This window comes from Suncus etruscus, chromosome 13 (assembly GCF_024139225.1).
Source record: "Suncus etruscus isolate mSunEtr1 chromosome 13, mSunEtr1.pri.cur, whole genome shotgun sequence".
NCBI classification, from domain to species: Eukaryota; Metazoa; Chordata; class Mammalia; order Eulipotyphla; family Soricidae; genus Suncus; species Suncus etruscus.
Window position 1 is genome coordinate 23,437,910 of NC_064860.1, and position 25,748 is coordinate 23,463,657.

Genomic DNA, 25,748 nt, shown 5'->3' on the forward strand with positions numbered 1-25,748 from the left:
AAGTTCCAGCTCACCTCAGGAAGCTCACCACAAAGAGTGATGAGTTTAGTTAGAGAAATAACTACATTTTGAACTGTCCTAATATTGAGAATGTATGAGGGAAATGTAGAGCCTGTTTAGGGTACAGGCGGGGGTTGGGTGGGGAGGAGGGTGATTTGGGACTTGGGTGATGGGAATGTTGCACTGGTGATGGGTGGTGTTCCTTTTATGACTGAAACCCAAACACAATCATGTATGTAATCAAGGTGTTTAAATAAAAAAAAAATTAAAAAAAAAAAAAAAAGGGCTTATTCAGCATATTACATACTAATCTGTGAGCTGCAAACATTCTCCAGGGAAATCCACTTTTCTGATTGATTAGTATCAAAGCAATGATCTAAGAAGTAATAGATTATTCAGGATATCACAGAGCAAGTGTTTTCTTGAATCATTTGTGCAAATGGAAAAGATGAGTAATTCTTTTCTCCAAGATTTGTTGATACTTTAAGGAGTAAAGAAAGGAATGTATGCTAGATATTGAAGCATTGGTGTCCTCCATGAATATTTCAACAATGCTATATTTTAAACTGGTATGGGGGAAATGGATAATTTTCTTAGCAGGCAATGTCCAAACTTTTCTCTTGTAACTTCTACAAATTTCAATTTATATTTTTAGAAACATAAAACAACTATGATTGCCTTTATCCAATGAAATGACTTTTTTTATTATAGGCCTTATAATGGGATTGATCTTACGATATGCCACAGCACCAACTGACATTGAAAGTGGAACTGTTTATGACTGTGGAAAATTGGCCTTCAGTCCATCAACTCTACTAATTAATATCACTGACCAAGTTTATGAATATAAATACAAAAGAGAAATAAGTCAGCACAACATCAGTCCTCACCAAGGCAATGCAATACTTGAAAAGGTAAGGAGAGCACGTGATGTTGTGTGTATGTATAAATGTATCATATAACATACTTATTTTAATTATATTAATTGCATCAAGTATGAGCCACTATATTCAAACATATTAAAAGAAATGGAGCTTATATAATCATTATAAGATACAATTATATTAAGTGAAAAATAGTAATTCAGATAATAAAAGATGAAAATAAAAGACGGAAAGGTAATAAAAGCAAGAGAAGACAATAAATAACAATAAATCCCACCTTTCCTAACACTCATTTGTGATTCTTTTGTTCATACTGGTGCCATTGTATCTATTCCCAGCTTGTTACTCAGCTTAAACCTACTTTCTTTAAGCTAAAAAGAAAGTGGAGAGGAATGAAAAAAAAATTTGCTATTTCAAATCTCAATCTAAGATGACTGGTTATAGGCAACCAATACAAAAGACACTGGCCATGGGGCTATTTATAATCACATAGTAATTCTTGAAGCCAGACAGAAAGAGAGGAATGGATAAGAATAATCTCTCTCATATGTTGAATATTAAAAAGCACAGTCTATGAATAACAAATAACCAAAAGTAACAACGTGAAGGCTAGTCCAGAGTATTGAGCTTACTTTAAGAGAAAGACAGCTGTGGGGTGGTGGGAAGAGGGGAGAGGATCCAGAGGGAGACCTTGTGACAAAGGTTAAGGGAAGTAGTTAAGGGAAGTATCCCTCTAGTGAAAGGGATAATGATGAAATAATTGATATAGAGAACTATATCATTAGCAGTTTTTTAAATAAAGGTGACTAAAATTAAAAAATTATAAACAAGTTCAGGAGTAGGAAGGAAAAGATTATAAAATGACAATATTTAAGGCCTTGAATGGGAAAGTTATAAAGTCCAAAGATAGAGGGAAAGAAATATGAAGAGATGGGAATATGCAGATGCCATCTTAAAAGCAATAGAGAGGAGGCTGAGCGATAGCACAGTAGAAGGGCATTGCCTAGCATGCAGCTGACCCAGAACAGACCTAAATTCAAGCCCCATCATCCCATATGATTCCCCAAGCCAGGAGTGATTTCTAAGCACAAAGCCAGGAGTAACCCCTGAGCATCACCGGGTGTGGCCCCAAAAAACAAAACAAAACAAAACAAAACAAAGCAATAAAGACCCAAGCTCATTAAGCTGAATTCTATCATATTTTAGATAAAAAAGATAAGAATTTTCATATAAAAATAGGTCTAAGTACTTTTTTCCACTTTATTTATTTGTTTATGTATTTTACAATTTCTTTTATTTTAATTAATATCTTTATTTAAGCACCATGATTACAAATATGTTTGCAGTTGGATTTCAGTTATAAAAAAGAATACCCCCCTTCACCAGTGCAACCTCTCTCCACCAATGCCCCCCATCTTCCTTCTCAGATTGTCTGAACTTTGGCATCAGTTGAAGCTGAAAACATATTTTATGCCTAGAGTCCATCCCTGGACTTTGTGCTTTTATAGGTTTTAGTGAATGGCTCAGGCTTTGGCATTTCTAAAAGATTGGTGATTCTAATGGGTTCCTAATATTTCTAATATTAGAAACCAGTAAGTCCTGTGTGTGCTCATGCTGAAGGAGATTCAGCTTCTTATGCCTCTTCTTTGCAACTTCATGGTTATATAGATTTTCCAACATATTTTGTTTTATTCTGTTATACAGTTTCTTGCTCCAGAACCTCTATATGTCATGCTTTTTGCCTAATTTCTCCCATCAAATGTCAGGTTCTTTTTCATCCTTAGAATCTTAATTTGAAATATTGTTAGAGAGAAAGATCATCCCTGTGAATTTTTTTCACTATAGCCCCAATTTTTGTCTTACATTTCATATTTTCTCTGAAATTAATCATGTACTTATTAATACTTTTCTTTCTTTTTTTTTGTTTTTGAGCCATAACCGGTGGCGCTCAGAGGTTACTCCTTGCTCTGTGCTCAGAAATCACTCCTGGCAGGCTCAGGGAACCACATGGGTTGCTGGGAATTAACCCAGGTCGTCCTGGGTCAGCTGGGTGCAAAGAAATGCCCTACTGCTGTGCTATCTCTCCAGCACCTCATCTTTTCATTGTTACTGTCCACTGGCCATCTAGCTACACAGGGCAGGGCTCAGTACTTCTTTTGACCAATACTGCTTCAGTGTCTATCACAGTGCTTGATGCACAATAAATGCTATGATAAATGTAAGGCTCTGAGCAGATATAGCTGGAGTATTTGAAAATCATCTTAGAGTTTGTAGACTTGTAGTTCTCTAAGTGATTTATGCTTGCAATGAACTTACTTTTACAAACAGACAGTTCGTTTCTGTCCACAGAAATTAGATGATGCAAAGTCTCATTGGTCAAAGAAGAGGCAGAACTGCCCCCCCCACACACACACACATACACACAGTGCTTGTCTCTGAGGCGAATGATTTATTGTCTTCTGCACCACTATGCGAGAGTCCTAAGTAGGCCTGTGGACAGAGAAGAACAGGATACTTTAACAAGGTCTCATAATATCTCACAGTGAGATCTATGGAGATGAGATTCTAGACTCTTATGTAGAGTCTAGAAAAACTATGGCAGGCATTTTTTTTCTCTCTCCTTCTCCCTTTTCTTCAATATTGTTTCTGAAGAGGTATCATATAGATGTTTGCAGGAAGAGGTCAGCCATGGGGTGGAGCGGGGGTCATTTATGTGGCCTACTGGGGTCCTTTCCTTTGTGGTATAGATTATGGGGAGTATTTGGCTTTTGTTTCTAAAATGAGCTTTAGAGGAAATGAGGCTGACATTCAGTTAAAAGAGTGTTATTTTGAGACTTGAATGAAATTCCTGACTTTGGGGATTGGAGAGAAGTAATAGACTCCTGTGCTTTTCATTTTCTCTTGTAAAATTTTGTAACAGAACAGAATGAATATTGGTGGGAAGGTGAAGCAATCATCTGCTTGGAAATAGAGTTGGACTTGATCACTTCCCAGGTTACTGCCATTAAGAAGGCACAGAAATGGAAACCAGGAGAGCTGTTGGCATTTTTATAAACATCAATGCACTGAACTTTCATACCATTGTGTAAACATATAGCAATTCAGGATATGTATGTTTTGTGTACATGCCAGGCTTGCTTTGTTCATGTTCAACACAGATAAGTGCTGAAAATAAAAATATTTCACTTAGATACTGGTAAGACTTTTTTCCCTACACATTAGGAATGGCTGATGGTCTCAACCTTCTGAGAGACTTCGACTGGATCTTTTTGCTTAGTGTCTATCCAGATTCAATTTAGAGAATCATTTATAAGATTGTCCTAATTTTGTCAAGGTCACTTTAATCAAAGGGGTGGGGTATATTCTATTACACAATAGATTTGCAAGTATTAATTGTTTACTAAAGTTTAGGAGTGTCAAAATATTTGTTGACATTTCTGAATTTGAAATTATTAGAATGTTAAAAGTGCCAGCTTTTAAAGAGCAAGTGATAAAATAACTTTCATCAGGATTTATTCATTTATTCTTCTTTTAGCACGGATGAATTGAGAAAGTCCCATTCATTTTAATTGTGAAATAAAATACAGTCTCAAGAAATTTACTGGTAAAACAGGGGAAACACAGTATATAAATAAAAATTCTCCAAGCAAGCATAAAAAAAATTGGGCCAATTCCTGCAAGACACTCAGAAGTAGAAAATATTATTTAATGTTTGAGATGATTGGAAATATTTCAGAGAAAGAGAGTTGATATGTGGTAGTAAAATATATGCTGTGTGAAAGTGGGAGGGATTTTCTAAGTACAAAGAAAATAATGACATGTAGGCAAGAAAAAAGATTTGGAATACCTAGACAGGAAGACATCAAGGCTGTTAAAAAATTAAAAAGAAAGAAAGAAAGAAAACTAGTGAGTGCTTTATAGGATTGGAAATAATGCAGAGCTTGCTAAGAGAATCCCAGAATAATAGTGAGTAAAGACTACTCTGTTTACAATCAATGGAAGAGTTTAAAGTTTACCGGAACAAAAGATTGGTTAGGCTGAGGGGTCCAAGAAAAAATGTCAAGACAAGGAGGCAAATGAAGACTCATGTTAGATGGTAACCAAAGGACAGATGGAAAAATAAATAAGGGATAAAAAAGCTCTAGAGTGTGATTCAAATGGGCATGGCATGGAAGAGTTTGTTCTGCTGGCCCCAGGGGTTTCCAGATGAAGGTGGGCAGGAACAGGGAAGCTGAATTTTGGGAGACTGATTGTAGGGGAAAGTACCAAATATAATTGAAAAGAAGGGAATTAATATATCTTATTACTCATTTATTTATCATGGGCGACCTAGCACATGTCATAGTTACCATATTGAGTTTGAAGCATCAATAGGTTATTTGGCAGGAAAGGGGTTGCAAACTCAGTTGATTTTTGAAGGATGTCAGCACAGTTAAATTTGTACTTTTTTGTCAGTCATAAATCAGTTGGTAATGTGAAAAGTCAAAGGAAACTACTCAGTGGCTATTTTGCTGAATTCTCACTTCCTGTGTCACAAGTGACACTAACACTTGTTAAGGGAAGTTATTTTGGAGCAAGTTACACAGTGAGTAATGTATCCTGTCTATTGTTTAATGAGAGACTTTGCAGCTGCAAATAGGTCACTGAAGCTACTACCATTTCGCATCTACTACTGTGAGAGATACTTTGAGGAGTAGAGATCTTATATAAGGCATCCTTATAGCAAGGACCGATCATGTGACATTTCAAGAAGAACGTTGTTTTGCATCATTGAAACCATGCCTTAAGATTTTTTTCACCCAAATTTTCATAATGGTTATATTAAAATTTTGTAACTTCAGATGTTAATTCTTATATCTTTCTTGATAAATCCCATTCTTCTTCCTATTCTCCCCCTTCCTTGATTATCCTGGTTGCAAAGGTCAGAGGACAAAGCATTTATGGAGTCCAGAGGTGTTTGACTCGAGAAAGTCACTGTCCAATGAGAGCTTTGTGCAGAATAGCCAGGGTCTCTTTGGGGGGAAGATAAAGAAAGAACTAGAAAGAAATCTCATCTATGTGTCCTTAGTTTTAGGACTGTTTGCTACACCAAATATTAAATTTCTAAAAGGCTCAACCCCAAATTATCAAGTCAGGATGGCTGGGTAAAGAGAAGAAGATTTTTGATTCTGGAGGATCTGGAAAAGATTGGGTGAAGGCTTATTTGTCAATTGAGGTCTTGGACAATAATTTCTCCTTGAGGTCTTGGACAAGTAATTTCTCACAGTTTTCCTTCTCTAGAAAACAGGTATCACAGATACCTACTTTAGAGATTTTCTTTTCATGAAAGGAGAATGGGCCATGCATTTTCATGCATGTTGGAAATATTTCTTCTGCCTTAACACCTTCAGCATTTGGGAAAGTTTGATGGACGTGGCTTTTCTAAAGTTTTTTGTTTTTCTCTCTCTTTCTCTCTTTCTCTCTCTTTCTTTCTTTCTCTCTCTCTCTCTCTCTCTCTTTCTTTCTTTCTTTCTTTCTTTCTTTCTTTCTTTCTTTCTTTCTTTCTTTCTTTCTTTCTTTCTTTCTTTCTTTCTTTCTTTCTTTCTTTCTTTCTTTCTTTCTTTCTTTCTTTCTTTCTTTCTTTCTTTCTTTCTTTCTTTCTTTCTTTCTTTCTTTCTTTCTTTCTTTCTTTTTCTCTTTCATTCATTCTTTCGTTCTTTCCTGGGTCACACCCGGAAGGGGTTACTCCTGGCTATACACTCAGAAATTGCTCCTAACAGGCTTCGGAGACCATATGGGAGGCCAGGATTTGAACCACCATCCTTCTGCATACAAACATCTTCCCTCCATGCAATCTCTCCGGCCCTGGCTTTTCTAAAGTTTGAAGTGCTCATGAAAGAGCAATTTTGATGCAGTTTTCAAAGGCTCTAATTTTAAGACAAATGCATCATGAAGAGAACATATTATTTTACTATAAAATTGAGCCATTTGACATCACTTTCTGCTGAGTTTAGCACTTCCTCTTCCTCCAATCTCCTCAGGCATGCTTGCTTAGTCCTTGCTGACGCTGCTATTTGCCAGTTTTCCCAGGCCAATTGCTCTCAGGAGATTCTTTTGATGTAAAGTTGTACAGACATTCAGAGCAAAGGCTTGATGAAGATAACACAAATGCAGAAAAATTGTAAGGCAAATAAAAACAATTTCTGAGACTGTGACTATCCTTTATGTTTGTGGATTTGAAAGCATCATTTTTCTAGAAAAGCAGCCAAGATAGACTGAAATTTAGCTGCAGTTGAGGTTGACCAGTGAGTCAGTCTTGGTACATAAGATTTCAACTATGTTGAATGACCAGCTCCTGGGCCCAGATTCTTCTCACACTTGCTGTTTTGTTTTCTCATATCTCACTATGCTCCAGTCCATAGGCAACCAGTTTGAGTCAATCAAAATATATGTAGTGCATTAAAAGGTCAGGATCCAGGGTGTTTTGAAGTAGAGAGGTAGGTAAGTAGATCTTCAAAAGAGTCAAAATTAGAAAGTAGATATTGCAAGTTTGCTACTTGTCAGGTACATGATTTAAGGCAAATATCCTAATTTTGTGAGCATTTACTTTCCCCCTCTGTTATAAATGTTTGCAGTTCTTTTTTTGTTTGTTTGTTTTGGGGGGTCATTCCTGGCAGTACTCAGGGGTTACTCCTGGTTCTACGCTCAGAAATCGCTCCTGGAAGGCTTGGGGGACCATATGGGATGCCTGGATTCAAACCACAGTCCTTCTACATGCAAGGCAAATGCCTTGCCTTCATGCTATCTCTCCAGCACCTTGTTTGCAGTTTTTATCGCAAAATGTTCCTATAGAGAGAAATTAGACTACACATAAAGCTATTTATTAAAATACAGTTGTCTTATGGAAATGTCAGTTGTTATTTTTACTAGATGATGAGGTAGACAGTGGTATAGAGACCAGGCTGTGAGTGAAGAAAACAGAACTTGAACTTCAGCCCTTGTGCTCTGTTTTCTACCACAGTAGTTTGTAAATTTTTAAGGCTTTTTCCATTGCAGGTTTCATTTCAATCTCACCATTATTCTGTGAGACTTAAAGATATGGGATATACTCTGGGAACATTGGTAAAGGAATGTCGATACTGATGCTGGGATTGACCCTAATTCATTGTATGTCTGAAACCTAACTATAAAGGACTTTATAAATCACAATAATTTCAATAAAATAAAATTTAAAATACATTTTGAATTAAATAAACAATTATAATTTAAAAAAGTTATGGCCTCTGAGTTTTGGAATAAAGCAACAGAGATTCTGAAAGATTAAATGACGTGGTGAAGATTTCTCAAAATCTAAAAACCAATAATGTTTTCTGACTCGTTGGTGCTTTGTGAGATATTCAGAATGATGCTCTGTTCTTAAATCTGGATTTCATTTTACTCTGTGTTAGAGATATTACCTATCTCCAAGGAAATCTGTGATTTTGGCAGATGTAATGTTCACAGTTTTGTGTGTGGAGGGAAAATTTTTCCCCTTCTCTAGGTTTTTCTCTGGCTGGGCACATAAGTAAAATAACCTAAGACAGGAGCCCCGAGAGATAGCATGGAGGTAGGATGTTTGCTTTGCTTGCAGAAGGATGGTAGTTTGAATCCCAGTATCCCATATGGTCCCCGTGCCCTCCAGGAGGAATTTCTGAGCTAAGAGCAAGGAGTAACCTCTGAGCAATGCCGGGTATGCTCCCCCCCAAAAAAAAAATAACATAAGACAGTAGCAGATCAATTTAATTATGTACAAATGGAGGATATGCATAGATGACAAGGACAACAGTTTCTGTGGGGGAAAGAAGGGTCTGTATTTCTTATTTTTAATTTTATTTTATCGAAACCACTGTGATCTACAAAGTCCTTCAAAGTTAAATTTTAGATATACAGTGAATCGGGGCCATTCACACCAACAGTGTTGACCTCTATCCACCACTAATGCATCCCAGAATGCATCCTATACCACCATCTTCCCCCCCCCACTTATATTTCTTAATTTTTTAGATAAAGGAGTTGTAAAAATTTCTCTGGAGACAACAGGGTTTCACTTTATTTAGCTGAAAATTAACCTCATACCAAAGTGACTTGTTCTGAGCCCATTTACCTTAATATATTTATTGCTTCTGAAATTTTAGTTACTTAAATAGTAACCCTACTTTTGTATAATAGTTTCACAGTTTCTCAAAGATAATTTATTAATAAATAATTTATTATTATTTACTTATTTTCCACATCATTCAATTTCTTTGTGATTTGTTATGCATATACAAATTGCAGTGTAAAGTTTTTTTTATTTTTGTGATCTTCATTTTAACCATTAACTTTCATAACTGAGTAGTTTTTAAGGGGCTATTGTTAATCTTTCAGTGGATTTTGACAACCAAAACTGAGCAGAACCTTTCCTGACACCATAAAAAGATCTAGGGGTTCCACACTGAGTATGTCTGGAGCCTGTAATTGTTGCCATGACATTGTGCTTTAAGGGTGGAGAAACCCTGTATCTCTTAGGCCAAGTGAATTTCCTTTCTAATTTTCCCAATACTTATTGTGCCTATGCAAAAAAAAAAAATCCACAAAACACAAAACCTTGCCACACAGCCCTCCTTCCTTTTTTCTTTCTTCATTCTTGTTGTTGTTTAGTTGTTGTTTATTATTGCTGTTTTGTTTGTGTTGTTGCTGTTGTTTTGTTTTGTTTTTCTTTTCCCTTTCTTCTTTTAAATTGATATTGATAGCTCCTAAACAGACTCCTCCCAGCATTGTTTATTTTTTCTTTTTTTTTCCCCAACAGAACCACAGAACTTGAATCATCTTGTTCTGCCTCATAAATTGAGGGAAAAAATAAAAGTGTGGTTGGTACTAGGAGCAAACAGTAGCATGAACATTGAGTGGAAATAAAAATGATCAGACCTAAATACCAAACCCACAGTCAATGACAACAGAATCAAGATTCCCAATCTACAAGTTATATACAAAAGGGACCTGTTATACTAGCAGTCCAGGGGGCAAAGGAGGACGGTGTGGGATGCATGCCTGGAATAGAAGCAGAGGGAAGACCACACTGGTGGTGGGAAAGGCCCTAATTCACTGTCACTATGTACCTTAAATATAACTGTGAAAGACTTGTAATTCACATTGGTCACAATAAAATTTAAAAAAAAAAACTATGAGCACCCAGTGGCAAGTATTTTTTATGAATTACTTAAAAGAAATGGGGCCGGAGCAGTGGCACAAGTAGAAAGGCATCTGCCTTGCCCATTCTAGCCTAGGACAGACCACAGTTCAATCCCCTAGGCGTCCCATATGGTCCCCCAAGCCAGGAACTATTTCTGAATGCATAGCCAGGAGTAGTTCCTGAGCATTACCCAGTATGGCCAAAATAAATAAATAAATAAGAAAATATGAAAATAACCATTTAGTAAAAAATGTATTGCTCACCTTACTGGTTCTGTTCAAGACTTTTCAGATGTTTTATTGCATAGAAAATTTATTACGAATTTAAGTCACTATATCTTAACTTTTTTTCACTTATTTTTTTCTCTTATTTCTTGATCTTAAAAAACTTCCATTCTACTTCAGATATTTATTATTTTGATTTTTTTAAATGTATGTGTTTTCACAAATATGAAAGGGTGGAGGCCAGGGGCCAAATGGTCTCAGGTACATTGGAGGAGATAAAGGGAAAAAAAGGACAGAACTAAATATCCAAGCCAAAGACAACAGCAATAGAATCAAGAAACTCCAACTCCAACCATCTAAACTTTAAATAAACCTGTTAAATTGGCAGACTTAGGAAGCAAAGGGTAGTGGTATGGGATATATTCTGGGAACATAGTGGAGAGAGGTCAATGCCGGTGGTGAGATTGGCCCTGATTCATTGTCTGAAACCCAACAATGAAGGACTTTGTAAATCACAATGGTTTCAATAAAATTAAATTAAACTAAATAATTAAAAATAATAAATATATTTGTTTTATCAGTGATTTATATTGTTTTATAAGTGATTTATATTGTGGTATAACTGCAAATATGTAGTAACTATACATATTATTAATTTGAGGCTAATAGGAAAGTTATTTTTTCCCAGTAGAAGTAAATAAAAAAGGGATGAATATTTAACAAATGCTGCTGACATAACAGGATTGCCATATACAAAGCAAAAAATTTGAATTTTTACTTCATATCGTGTACCAAATTTCATATATATTGAAAGGTGATCTAGTCATAAGAACTGGTACTACAAAACTCTTATGAGGAAATATAATCTTGATTATAGTAGTAAATTCCTGAAATGACTACAAGTATTATCATCATCATTGATTTTATGAAGGAGAAAATGGAAAGTGGGCAGGTGACCCAGTCATTTAGGTGTCCCAGTTCTCCCCACAGTGTTCTGGCATTCAAATCAGGAATGAACAGCAAAAGAAATTATATATGTTTGATCTCATAAATTAGTTAAAATTACATATGTAAAGGTCTCATATAATGGATATACTTAAAAAACTCTTGGGGCCAGAGACATAGCACAATGGTAGGGCATTTGTCTTGCACGTGGCCAACCAAGAACCAATAGTACTTTGATTCCCAGCATCCCATACGATCCCTGAGCTTGCCAGGGCCTATTTCTGAGCACAGAACCAGTAGTAATCCCTGAGCATTGCCAGGTGTGACCCCAAAACAAACAAACAGAACGCTTTTACTTCAGTACCAAAAGAGTAAGAGCTCAGTTAAATAAAGGACAGGGATACACTTTTCCAAAGAAGTTATACAACTTACCAAATAACATATAAAACAATATTTAACATACTTAGAATAGTGCAAATTAGAAACAAAATAGGAAAAATGTTTTTAAGGGAAGAATCAAAATAATTCTACAATATTGTACAACCACTATAAGTTTTGCTAAAGTTCTACAAATTTTGCTAAATTTCCTTAATTCAGGGAAATGAATGTAAATTGTTTCGATTTTGAGTTGTTTCCTAGTGTAAATCATACTCTAGTGAATTTCTATCTGTATGAATTTTTTTACATTTTGAAGTATTGAATAGGTTAGCTATCAGATAATATATATCAAATATTTATTAGACTAAATGTCTTATGAATCTTTAAAAAATACATTGGACAATGATGATAGAGTCAACCAAAATTAGTGGGAAGGGACAAACTACCAGATCCCTATGACTGTTCCTGACATTGGCTATTCTTATGGAAAAACAATAAACAGTTGGTTCCTATTGCATATTACATACTAAATGAGATAGATTTAAAAATAGTAAATAGTCAGTTATATAAATTTAGGGGAACATATCTAATATTAGAGTAGGAAAACCTTTTTTCAGTAATGTTTATTAAAACATTAATTTACAGAATTGTTCATAATAGAGTTGTTTCAGACATACAATGTTCCAACACTGATTCTACCACCAGAGTTCCCCTTCCTTCCACCAATATCCTCAGGTTCTCTCCCACTCTCCAACCTTTAACCTTGCCAGATATGTAGAAAATTTATTTCAATAAATGGTCCAATAAGAATTAAATAAATAGCAAATAGTATTATAAAAAAATAAACCAATAAAAGTCCATTTGAGTTAAATCTCTGGCATTTCCTGAGTGATTCCAGGACTGATCCCTCAGTGTCCTAGAGTACAGAGCCAGGAGTAAGTCCTAAGCCAACAGTGTGTGTGGTCCCCAAACAAACAAAAATCTTTTGTTTTCTTTAGTAAGAATAAGAATTAGGTGACAGCATAAGTGCTCTTATTCTCTTTTTAGAGAAGAGACAACCACCATGTTATATTTGTCCAATAGAACATTGTGCTGAATTATAAGTGAATAGACAGGATCCATATGGATTCATTTTGAACAGAAAGTATTTGAGCACATAAAGATATTTATGACCAAATTTCTATAAGACTTAAAGATTCACTAATTGTTTATAATATTATGCTAAAGTAATATGAATTGTTCATGAATAGGCATGTATGAAGTAAAAGTATCAAGGATGTAGCTTGCTTTGCATGTGCAATTCCCTGAGTTCAACCTGTAATACCACATAGGAAGGAATAAAAGTTCCTACTTCAGAAATTCAGGTACTTCTGGGCAAGGTGGAGGAGGAAGGGACTTTAGCACAGACACATAATGATGTATAACATAATGAAAAAAGAAACAACATCAAATTAAGATTTGTATACTTTAAAGTGGTGCTTCTGAGTGACTTGATGAATTCGGACATGGTCCTTGAACTCTGGTAGATCTATCTGGTAGTTAGGGCTTCTAACATGTTTATAGGTGACACCAAGACTATCCCCAGCAGTGCTTAAGGGCCAAAGAAATGAATCTGGTAGTGCTCAAAATTATATATACTGGGCATGAGGTCTCCCACTTTAACTATTTTTCTACCCACCCCTTTAGCAAAATAACCCTGAATTTAGAGAACATCTGATATTGTTCTCTAAATGGAATATTTCTTTTTGATTTTGTTTCCCACTGCTCATGGGACAAGGCTGATAAAAATGTTTTCACCTTGAGAACAAGGACCCAAGATTTTATATAAACTCTAAGATCAATGAAGCTGATCAATAAAGCAAAAATAAATGCTCAGGAATAGAATCCCAAATAAGATGTGCATTGAATAAACATCACAACAAAGCAGGAGTGGCAAACAGGGAGGAGGAGGAGGAGGTGGAGGAGGAGAAGGCGAAGAAGGAGGAGGAGGAGGAGGAGGAGGAGAAGAAGAAGAAGAAGAAGAAGAAGAAGAAGAAGAAGAAGAAGAAGAAGAAGAAGAAGGAGGAGGAGGAGGAGGAGGAGGAGGAGGAGGAGAAGAAGGAGGAGGAGGAGGAGAAGGAGAAGAAGGAGGAGGAGAAGGAGAAGAAGAAGGAGGAGGAGGAGGAGAAGAAGGAGGAGGAGGAAGAATAGGACAAGGAGGAGGAGGAGGAAGCTTATAGTTATTCATGTCACTTTGTTACTTGGGGGGGGGGGGAGCCCACCCAATGACACTCAATGGTTAATTCTGGCTCTGCTCTCAGAAATTATCCTGGCAGGCTTGGGGGGACCATATGGGATGCTGGCAATTGAAACCAGGTTGGCCTCATGCAAGGCAAATCTGCTGGGTTACCACACTAGTCCCCATTAAGTAGTCTTGTCAGGATATTCAAGCATTACTTTCCTAGGTACCTAATACATTAGCACTGAAGAAATTAAAGTAGCACCCAATGCTTTAAGAACTTCCTTTTGCTAAAATTTTTTGGGTATAAAAATATCCCGTAGGTCACAGCAATGTACTGAGGGGATTCATTATAAGAAAATGCCACTTACTGCTTTAAGACTTTGCTTTGCAAGGAACTATGTAAGAAGATTAGTAGGTTCAATGTAATGAAGTGGTCCAAATTTTTTTCTTATAGAGAAATTTTAAATTACTTTTTGTAAATATATTCAAACCATTGCAACTTTTAGGTAAACTCTAATATTTCATTGATACAAAGTGTGAGATAAGAGGTCAACAGAGGTCATCTTAATTTTGGCATTGTCCATTTAGTCCTTGCCATAAAGCCACACCAGTAAGAGAACAACATGCCTATCTATACTGCTGGTGGTCTTTAGTGTAAGTTTATTCCCCAAATTGGGAGATTTCTGCTACAGGCACAGATGGTTAAACATCTTGTGTATTAGTAAAGTCAGCAATGCAGGTTGTCTTACATTCTCACAGGCTAACATTTTGTAGAATTCTCTAGTTATAGAAATCATTTCTCTGTCTACTACCACAGTTATCAACTCTGTTGGTATAATAAATGTCCCATAAAAAGAGATTCTGGCCACTTTTAGACCACATAAGAAAATGTATGTATTGTTCACTATCTCTTCAATTTTATAGTACAAACCCCCCATTTATACTACAATCAGTTTTGTAGACAATCCCCCATTCTAGGGATATGGATGTACGATTTCATTTATAGAACATTTTAAAGAAAGGCAGTTTTCTCTACATTACCTGGCCCAACTATGATAATTCGATAACTATGATAATTTGTGCTGGTGGTCGAACAGTTTCCTAATGAAGAGAATCCCCATTCTTGGGCAGAGGATTCCTGTCCTCTGCCCAATTACCTGGCTAGAGGCAAATGCTCATGGCTCAGCCTGAGTGGGATGCAAGAGGCCTGCTAGAGCTTCCATTTCTGCTGCTGCTACTCCTCCAAGCCTGCTTTCTAGACCCTGGTGGAAGGTTAGCACTTGCCTGGTGTGCAGACATTGTTGTCTAGCAAGAACCTGTAGTGTCTCCATCCTCCCTGACCACTGTCCTTCTGGACTCTTCATAGCTGAGTTAGGCATTTTTTTTATGTTTGGAGCCACTATTAGGGGTGCTGGATGGAAAGGGCTATTGCCTACTCCTTACTCTATCATGCTAGGGGCATGATATCCCTATCTTATTTCAAAATGACTCTCCCCCCACCTTTTATTTTCTGCTTAATAAATTCTAGAAGAGTATTATATAGAGTACAATCTAAAAAATGCTAATGGCCAGATAAAAATGTGTGTATATATCTAATATATGATTTTAAATTTATATATATATATATTTATTTTGGGGTTTTTTTTTGGGGGGTCACACCCGGCAGTGCTCAGGGATTACTCTTGGTTGTATGCTCAGAAATCGCTCCTGGCAGGCTCGGGGGTCCATATGGGATGCCGGGATTCGAACCACCGTCCTTCTGCGTCTAAGGCAAATGCCTTACCGCTGTGCTATCTCTCCAGCCCCAATTTAACTGTATATTATGAGTACTTAGAAATTGAATTGTTATCTATGTGTGTGGGTATTATGTTATTTCACCACAGGGTTCATTACACCAATAAAAAACATGAGTATGAATAAAAAATCATTAAATAAAAATAAATAAAATCTAACTCAGGGTCTAGGACCCACATCCTAGAGAGCTCTGAATTATAACTTAGCCTGGGCCTGAAGCTGAAATCCCTTAGCATATTGTCTTGCCTTATCACTATGGAGCTACTCCTGGATATGCACTCAGAAATCATTCCTGGCTCAGGGGACCATATGGGACACCAGGGATCAAATTGAGGTAGTCCTGAGTCAGCTGTGTGCAAGGCAAATGCCCTATAGCTGTGCTATAACACCAGCCCCAGGAGATTCTTAATTACTGTTTCAATTTCCTTACTTGTGATTGGCCTATTTAGGCTTTCTACTTTCACCACATTTAGTTTGGGAAATTATGTGTTTCTAGAAATTTGTCCATTTCTTCTAGGTTCGCTAGTGTAACAGAGTACAGTTGTTCATAATAAGCTTTTATATCTTTGATTTCTGGGAGATCTATTGTTATTTCTACTCTTTCATCTCTAATCTGATTTAGTTGAGCAGTTTCCCTTTTATCTTTTTATTTTAATTTTTTTCCTTTATTTCAACATCTTGTTTACATATATAATTGTGATTAGGTTTCAGTCATGTAAAGAACACCCCCTTCACCAGTGCAACATTCCCACCACCAATGTCCCAAATCTCCCTCCATCCCACCCCACCCCCACCTGTACTCCAGACAGGCTTTCCAGTTCCCTCATTCATTCATATGATTGTGGTAGTTCTCTGTGTAGTTATTTCTATTACTGCATTCACCACTCTTTGTGGTGAGCTTCATGAAGTGAGCTGGAAGTTCCAGCCCTCCTTTCATTGTCTCTGAGGATTGTTGCAAAAATGACTTTTATTTTTCTTAAAACCCATAGATGAGTGAGACTATTCTGCCTCTCTCTCTCTCTCTCACTCTCTCTCTGACTTATTTCACTCAGCATGATAAATCCATGTACATCCATGTAGAGGAAAATTTTATGACTTCATCTCTCCTGACGGCTGCATAATATTCCATTGTGTATATGTACCACTGTTTCTTTAGCCATTCGTCTGTTGAAGGGCATTTTGGTTGTTTCTAGAGCCTGGCTTTTGTGAACAGTGCTGCAATAAATATAGATGTGAGGAAGGGGTTTTTGTATTGTATTCTTGTGTTCTTAGGGTATATCCCTAGGAGTGGAATAGCTGGGTCGAATGGGAGCTCAATTTCCAGATTTTGAAGGAATCTCCATATCGCTTTCCATAGAGCCTATACTAAGCAGCATTCCCACCAGCAGTGGATAAGAGTTCCTTTCTCTCCACATCCCCGCCATCACTGATTGTTCTCATTCTTTGTGATGTGCGCCAATCTCTGCAGTGTGAGGTGGTATCTCATCATTGTTTTGATTTGCATCTCCCTGATAATTAGTGATGAGGAGCATTTTTTCATGTGCCTTTTGGCCATTTGTATTTCTTTTTTATCAAAGTGTCTGTTCATTTCTTCTCCCCATTTTTTGATGGGATTAGATGTTTTTTTCTTGTAAAGTTTTGTCAGTGCCCTGTATATTTTGGAGATTAGCCCTTTATCTGATGGGTGTTGGGTGAATAGTTTCTCTCACTTGGTGGGTGACTCTTGTATCCTGGGCACTATTTCTTTTGAGGTGCAGAAGCTTCTCAGCTTAACGTAGTCCCATCTGTTTATCTCTGCTTCTACTTGTTTGGAAAGTGCAGTTTCCTCCTTGAAGATGCCTTTAGTCTAAATGTCATGGAGTGTTTTACTGACGTGTTGTTCTATATACCTTAAGGTATCAGGTCTGATATCAAGGTCTTAATCCATTTGGATTTTACCTTCGTACATGATGTTAACTGGGGGGTCTATGTTCGCTTTTTTCCAAGTGGCTAACCAGTTCTGCCAGCACCACTTGTTGAAGAGGTTTTCCCTGATCCACTTAGGATTTCTTGCTCCTTTGTCAAAAATTAGGTAATTGTATATCTGGAGGACAATGTCTGAGAACTCATGCCTACTCCACTGATCTGAGGGTCTGTCTTTATTCCAATACCATGCTGTTTTGATAACTATTGCTTTGTAGTACAGTTTAAAGTTGGGGAAAGTAATGCCTCCCATTTTCCTTTTCCCTAGGAGTGCTTTAGCTATTGGAGGGTGTTTATTGTTCCAGATGAACTTCATAAGTGTTTGATCCACTTCTTTGATCACATTAAATCTGTATAATGCTCTGGGGAGTATTGCCATTTTAAAGATGTTAATCCTGTCAATCCATGAGCAGGGTATGTGTTTCTATTTCCGTGTGTCCTTTCTTATTTCTTGGAGCAGGGCTTTATAGTTTTCTATGTATAGGTCCTTCACATTTTTGGTCAAGTTGACTCCAAGATATTTGAGTTTCTGTGGCACTAATGTGAATGGGAATGCCTTCTTGACTTCCTTCTCTTCCCTTTCATTATTGGTGTATAAAAAGGCCATTGATTTCTGTGTGTTAATTTTGTAGCCTACCACCTTGCTATATGAGTCTATTGTTTCTAGAAGCTTTTTGGTAGAGTCTTTAGGGTTTTCTAAGTAGAGAAGTATTTCATCTGCAAACAATGAGAGCTTGACTTCTTTCTTTCCTATCTGGATTCCCTTGATATCTTTTTCTTGCCTGATCACTATAGCAAGAACTTCCAGTACTATGTTGAAGAGGAGAGATGAGAGTGGACAGCCTTGTCTTGTACCAGAATTTAGAGGAAAGGCGTTTATTTTTTCTCCATTGAGGATAATATTTGCCATTGGCTTGTGGTAGATGGCTTCAACTAGTTTGAGAAAGGTTCCTTCCATTTCCATCTTGCGAGAGTTTTGATCAAGAATGGGTGTTGGACCTTATCAAATGCTTTCTCTGTGTCTATTGATATGATCATGGGATTTTTATTTTTCTTGTTGTTGATGTTGTGTATGATGTTAATAGATTTATGGATATTAAACCATCCTTGCATTCCTGGGATGAAACCTACTTGGTCATAGTGTATGATAGTCTTGATGATGCATTGTATCCTATTTGCCAGAATTTTGTTGAAGATATTTGCATCAGCATTCATCAGGGATATTGGTCTGTAATTTTCTTTTTTGGCAGCATCTCTGTCTGATTTTGGTGTCAAGGTGATGTTGGCTTCATAAAAGCTATTTGGGAGTTGACAGTTTTTTTGGGGTGTGCTCCCTAGGCCTCTGAGGAGACCTTCAGGTATTCAGAAACACAGGCAGACAGGCACAGGAGAAGTTTCCCTTAAAATCCTCAGAGTGAACAAAGGCACAGCAGGGTGGAGCCTCCGCAGGCCAGAGAGCTCAGCTTATTGGACAGCGACCCCCATAGCCAGAATTTACTCACTGGGCAGCTTCAAAATGCAGTTTTTTGGGGGTGTGCTCCCTAGGCCTCTGAGGTGACCTTCAGGTATTCAGAAACACAGGCAGCATTTTTCCATTTTTCCTTGTGAATCTTGCCAACGATTTTGGGGCCAGAGAGATGGCATGGAGGTTGGGCATCTGCCTTGCATGCAGAATGACGGTTGTTCGAATCACAGCATCCCATATGGTCCCGTGAACCTGCCAGGAGCGAATTCTGAGCACAGAGCCAGGAGTAACCCCTGAGTACTGCCAGGTGTGACCCCAAAACCAATAATAATAATAATAATAAATTTAAAAAAGAGAACAGCTCCTGTGGTGGCACAGCAGTAGGGTGTTTGCCTTGCAAGCAGCTGACCTAGGATGGACTGTGATTTGATTCCCACCCCCTCCATTCCCCTGGCATCCCATATGGTCCCCAAGCCAAGAGAGTTTTCTGAGCGCATAGCCAGGAGTAAACCCTGAGTGTAGCTGAGTGTGGTCCCCCAAAAAAGAATCTTCTAAGAATAAAAATCTAGGAACTGTTGGGTTTACAGGTAAGTTCTATCAAACATTCAAAGAAGAGATGCTATCCCTGATCCTTAGACTCTTTCAAAAGCGTTTTAGGGTGTGGCCCCCAAACCAAAAACCAAACAAGCAGACAAACAAAGAAAAAAACCAAACCAGCTCCTGGTTAAACTGATACTTTGTATTGTTTTCTTTATTTCTAAATTGTTGTTTTCTGCTCTGGTTTTTATTATTTATTTTCTTTCACTTGTATTTGTGTTCCCTTGTTGTTGGTTTTTCAGATATTTAAGGTGTGCTTTTTGGTTGTTGATTTTGTCTTTTTCATCTCTCCTTATGTAGGCTTATATTTCTAATGAGTCTTACCCTTGTTTTTTCTATGTCACATAGATTTTGGTAATTTGTTTCTTCATTATCATTAGTCTCAAGGAAACTATTTCTTCTCAATTTTCTCTTTGTTCCAGTTGTTGTTGAGCAGCATGTTGCTTGCTTTCCACATCTTTTTACAAACAATCTTGATCTCTGTGATATTGTGGTCTGATAGGGTGCTTGGGATAATGATTATGTTTGTAAATTTTGTAAGTTAGACTTGTGTCCTAAAATGTGATCTGTCCTAGAGAATGTTCAATGTGCACCTGAGAAGAATATATATGTAGTTAATTTTGATGAAAGACCCTGATAATAGATCAAGGTAATAGATCCTCCCCAAGATAATACATTAGTTCCAACTCTTCTAGTTTCTCATTTAGGGTTCTTATGTACTTATTAATGTTCTGCCTAGTAGATTATAGCCTTCCTCTTTACTATACAAATCTATTTTTATTAGAAGCTATTTTGTAGACTGGTCAGCTACATGCAAAAAAAAAAAAGTGAACTCAGACCTCTCTTTTATGCACAAAGGTCAAATCAAAATATATCAAAATGTATATTTTGTATCACATGTGAAACCATAAGGTACACAGAGGAAAACATAGGCAGAATACTTAATGACATTTAAGCTAAAGGAATCTTCAAAAATAAAACATAACTGTTCAAGCAAGTGGAAGCAAAAATAAACAAATGGGACTACATTAAATTGAGAAGCTTCTGTGCTTCAAAGGAAACAATGATTAGGATACAAAGATTATCCACAGAGTCAGAGAGACTATTAACTCCATACTTATCAGAAAAGGAGTTAATATCTAAGATATACAAGGCACTTGATAGACCTCAACAAGAAAAAATATCTAACCCCATCCAAAAATGGGGGAAGAAATGAACGAACATTTCCTCAAAGAAGAAATAGAGATGGTCAAAAGTGAAAAAAGTGACCCACATCACTAATAATCAGAGAGATGCAAATCAAAACAACAATGAGATATCATCTCACACAACATAGACTGGCACATATCACAAAGAACAAGAACAATCAGTGCTGGTATGGATGGATTCAAGGAGAAAGGAACTCTCATTCAATGCTTGTGGGAATATAAACTGTTCTAGCCTTTTTGGAAAACAATATGGAATTCCTCAGAAAACTAGAAATTGAGCTTTTATATGATCCAGCAATATAAATCATAGGAATATACTCTAGGAACTCTAAAACACCATGTAGAAAAGTCCTCTGCATTCCTATCTTTGTTGAAGCACTATTTACAATAGCCAGATCTGGAAACAACTCAGGTGCCTGTCAACAAATGAGTGACTAAGGAAATTGTGGTACATCTACACAATGCAACCATTAGGAAAAATGAAGTCATGAAATTTTCTTATACGTGGATGTGATATGGAGAGTATTATGCTGAGTGAAATGAGAGGGATAAGAATAGACAGACTAATCCTACTCATTTGTGGGATATAAAAAAAAAAGATTTGATATAGATAAGGACCAAGAGGATCAGTTCATGGTAGCAAGAGTGATGGGTGCATTTAGGGTAGAAAAGGGTCTACTGTGACAATGGGAGTTGGAATTGATCACTCTGGACAAGAACTGGGTACTAGAAGGAGATACAGTGTACCCCTTCATTTACAATCGTAGAAAGCACAGTTTCAAAAGGAAAGAAAAGGAAGAGAGGGACAGAGAGACAGAGACAGAGAGAGAAGTTAAATGTCTGTCCCAGAGACAGGCCAGGGGGATGGATGAAACCCTGGGAGCATTGTTGGTGGAAAATGTGCACTGGTGAAGGGTAATTTACAATGTATGACTGAAACTCAATCATGAACAATTTTGTAATCCCAGTGCTTAAATAGAAAGATTATTTAAAACATAAGTGTTGACTCAGAGTGTGTTAGTTAACCTGCATGCTGGGAATGGAATATTTAGAGTATTGAAGTGCTAGGGTAGGATTGTGAGCTGGATTTTTTTTTCATCTCTTAAATTTATAAGTTCTTATTTATAAAATGTGATGCATATATGTAAGGGCTCACTTGCTGTAATCCAATCCCTGGAGAACCCTGAAGCAGGGTTGCCACAAGAATTAATAAACCAAAACACACATAAAGGAGAAAAGCATGAAGTCTGGGGGTTTCCAGCCTTGGCTGTCAAACATCTTTACTGATCAGCTCAATCCACAACCAGGAGAAGAAAGCTCCAGTGTCACACAAAAGTACCTATCTCAAGCTAATTAAGTCTAGGTGGGGCTTTAACATGTCAAAAGGGATGGGTGTAAAGAAAGAGTATTTGTTTTCAGTAAAGCAGAGCATAAATACACATATCAATGAACTGCAATGTATAATAATCAGGATTATATTTAAAAAGGCAGGAAAGACAAATAATATTTATGCATCCAGATGAGCAAAATGGAGAAAAAGAAACAGAAACCAGATTTAGCACATGAAAGCCAGGCAACAACAACTTTCCAATATTTCCCTATGTTAGTCTAGTCTCTGAATCATCATTCCAGATACATCACAGTGCCACTTTTACCTGTGGACATAGAATACAGGCCTTGTGCATTCTTAAACTGTCTTGGTAGCATCCTGTGCTTCGAAGATATGAGTGAATGATATAGAAATTTCCAGGGAGTCCAAAGGGCTGTGCTTCTCCTATGACAATTCCCAAATATGCTATTGATTTTCCAAGTGCCTCAGAAACATAGCTCAATATTGGTACGGCAGATACTCTTAAAATAAAAGAGTAAACTAAAAAAGAAGAGTACTACCAGTATTTTTGCCTACTTGTGCAGGGCTGCCACTTTTAGAAGCTCGTGGCCATTTTCTTCAAATAGTGTACCTCAAAAATATTGGTGCATGGTTTATTTTGTCAATATACTTGAAAGTATTGGCACCTGGCCAACAGAGCTCAAAGGGCCTTGTAGATATTAATTAATTTAATGTTCACAACAACCTTATAAGATACAGTATCATATTCACTGTAAGTGAATAAATAAACCCAGGAGCAGATAGTTATGGATGGGCCATTACTGATCTGATTGAGTACTTGTTGACACTAGATTGTCTCATCAGTGGGTATGTAACTAAGTTTATGAGAAGGCTGGTTGCTGAGTTAGTCTCCTGCTTTCCCAGCTTTTCTTTTTCCCAACTACTAGACTGGAGTGAAGGAGACAAAATGAAAAAGAAAGAAGTTTGTGGTGACCTGATGGGCACTGACTGGAAGATGGAACCAAATTAGGCATGCTTAATTCATACCTAAAGAGGTGCATGCATAATTGTGTCCATTTTAGTAAAGATTAACTCAGTTATCAAATTTTCAATTCAATAAATGTATAATTTAGTAAATGTAAATGGAGTTGATGGAAGAATGCCAAGTTGACTGAGGGTTGTTTGGAATCATTGATAAGCTTTCATTTCAGCCATAATCCTACAAAGCCTTGACAAGACATTTGGGTGTTTAGAGCATCTATTGTGCAGAAGAGCAGGGAAGGGGCAATGTGACATCAAAGGAGATTTTAGAGCATGGTAACAATGTAGACAACAAAGGGGGAAGTTAGGGATTATAAATCTGAAGGATTCTGATGTACACTGAATTGTAAAAAGACTTTAGCAGCGAAACGATAAATGCCATTGTGTTTGTATGTGTAAGTGATGTGTATGTGAGAGAGAGAAGAAAGGAGTGGGGAAAGAAAGGCTGAGTTGCAGGATTAAATGAGTTTTAACTTCCAGACTATGTAGCAAAGAGCAACAATTGAATTCAAGAATTCCTCAATATTTGTGCATCTCATCTCATTATATTTTACAAAAGGGCATTTTGGGATGGATAAGTTAATCTTAACGATTAAGTGGAAAGTAATGAAAAGTACTGGAAAAATCCACTTTTAATGGTCTTTTGTTTTGTTTTGTTTTTAGGCCACACCTGGTAGCAACAGGGGTTACTCCTGGCTCTGAGCTCAGAAATTACTCCTGGCAGGCTCAGGGGACCATATGGGATGCCAGTAATCAAACTTGGGTTGGCTATGTGTGACGTAAACACCCTACCTGCTCTGCTATCACTCCAGGCCCCAAATCCACAATATACTGTCAATGTGTTCTTACACATTGCCTGGAAAATATTTTATACATTAAAGTGGAATAAAATTTCTAAATCTATTTATTTGGAAAACATTAACTAAATCTTTATCTGAAGCTAAAATGATTCATCATTATTAATTAATTTGATCAGAAAAAATAAATATAATGAAAACATTTGATATATGGGGAATGAATAACTAATCAGTAGATTAAAGGTTTTATTTCAGAGTTGCTTCAGTGAGTTGCTTCTACTGTTATTATCTGCTGTTGCAGGTTTTAGAATGGAGAACAGATTTTCTATTTAAAATATGACATTAGGAGCCAGAGCAGTGGTGTGGAGCGGTAAGGTGTCTGCCTTGCTGGTGCTAGCCTAGGACAGACCACAGTTCTATCCCCTAGCATCTTATATGGTCTCCCAAGCCAGGAGTGATTTCTCAACACATAGCCAGGAGTAACCCCTGAGCATCACTGGGTGTGGCCCAAATCCCACCCCAAATGACATTATAGTCATAATGTATTTTAAATTTGGTTTTGCTTTTTTTCTTTTTTCCCACTAATTGCATAATATGTCTATAAGTCTTAGACAACTTTAAAAAAGGTGACTTTTAAAAAGTCAAAGCTTTCTTATTAAAAAAAAAATTACATCTCCTAGTGGTCCAGAGGAACATCTTTTGTTTGGTAAGGATAGAGTTTGGGGCTACACTGGAAATAGTTAGGGGCTATTTCAGGGCTCTGTGCTCAGGGATCCACTTGTGGCAGTGCTTAGGAGATCGTAAGTGGTGCCAGTGATTAAATCAGATTTGGCTGCTTACAAGAAAGTGTCTTAATCCCTGTGCTATCACATCAGCCTGAGAAGATATTCTTAACTCCACATCTATCTTATTTTACAGATGACATTTGACCCAGAAATCTTCTTCAATGTTTTACTACCACCAATTATATTTCATGCAGGATATAGCCTAAAGAAGGTAAGCTGCAGTGATTATTTTATTTTCTTCTCTATACTTAGAAAAATTTTACCAGTATTGGTAAAAAACAGACAGAAAAGAAAAACAAACAAACAAACAAAAACCAGTTATTTTAAAAGAACACAGACTTGATTAGAATATCTTATTTTTGATACAGAAATACAGACTCAGATCTGACAGTCATAAAAGTCATCTCAATATGAATGTCAGATACAATTAAAAGGACATTAACTACATACAATAGCATTGCCCTTGAAATTAAGCTAGTCTGAATCAAGGTGTTCTTGGGTCTAAAATATACATTAGGTTTTAAAGTTGTAATATCTCAAAAAAGAATGAGACCTGTGTCAATCATTTTAAGGATTTCCTGAAGAAATGATCATGTTTGAGATGTATTTAGTATAATAAAATATCAAAATTCATTTTAGTTGTTTTAATATGATAACTAGGAGACAGTTAAAAATCCATCCTTGCCTTGCTTCCTCACTCTATTGGACAGTGTCCCTGAAATGAAGGAGAGCAGTCATCGCTAGTTCACTATGGATAGATCTGTGGGGCAGAAACATTGTGCTGTGATAATTCGCCATTGTCTGTCTATGTTCAGAGGCAGAAGAACCAGTTTTGAAGCATCAGTGTGATTGCCTGACCTCCCTTTGGCTCATCTGGCATGACCACATTATTTTGAGAGGTTTACTTCTTTGTTCATACTGGGAGAT

General features: G+C 36.9%; 1 protein-coding gene and 1 non-coding gene across 2 annotated transcripts in view; both read left to right on the plus strand.

The window, feature by feature from the left end:
• Positions 1-25,748, plus strand: part of SLC9A9 (solute carrier family 9 member A9) — a 564,963-nt gene that overhangs the window by 15,188 nt on the left and 524,027 nt on the right. Inside the window, exons 2-3 of the mRNA XM_049785894.1 lie at positions 712-914; positions 24,955-25,032. Coding sequence (XP_049641851.1) covers positions 712-914; positions 24,955-25,032 — 281 coding nt within the window. The remainder of the gene's footprint in view (positions 1-711; positions 915-24,954; positions 25,033-25,748) is intronic.
• On the plus strand, positions 22,548-22,673 carry LOC126026950 (small nucleolar RNA SNORA14). Its single transcript, XR_007502133.1, has one exon. It is a non-coding gene; the product is annotated as a small nucleolar RNA SNORA14 (small nucleolar RNA).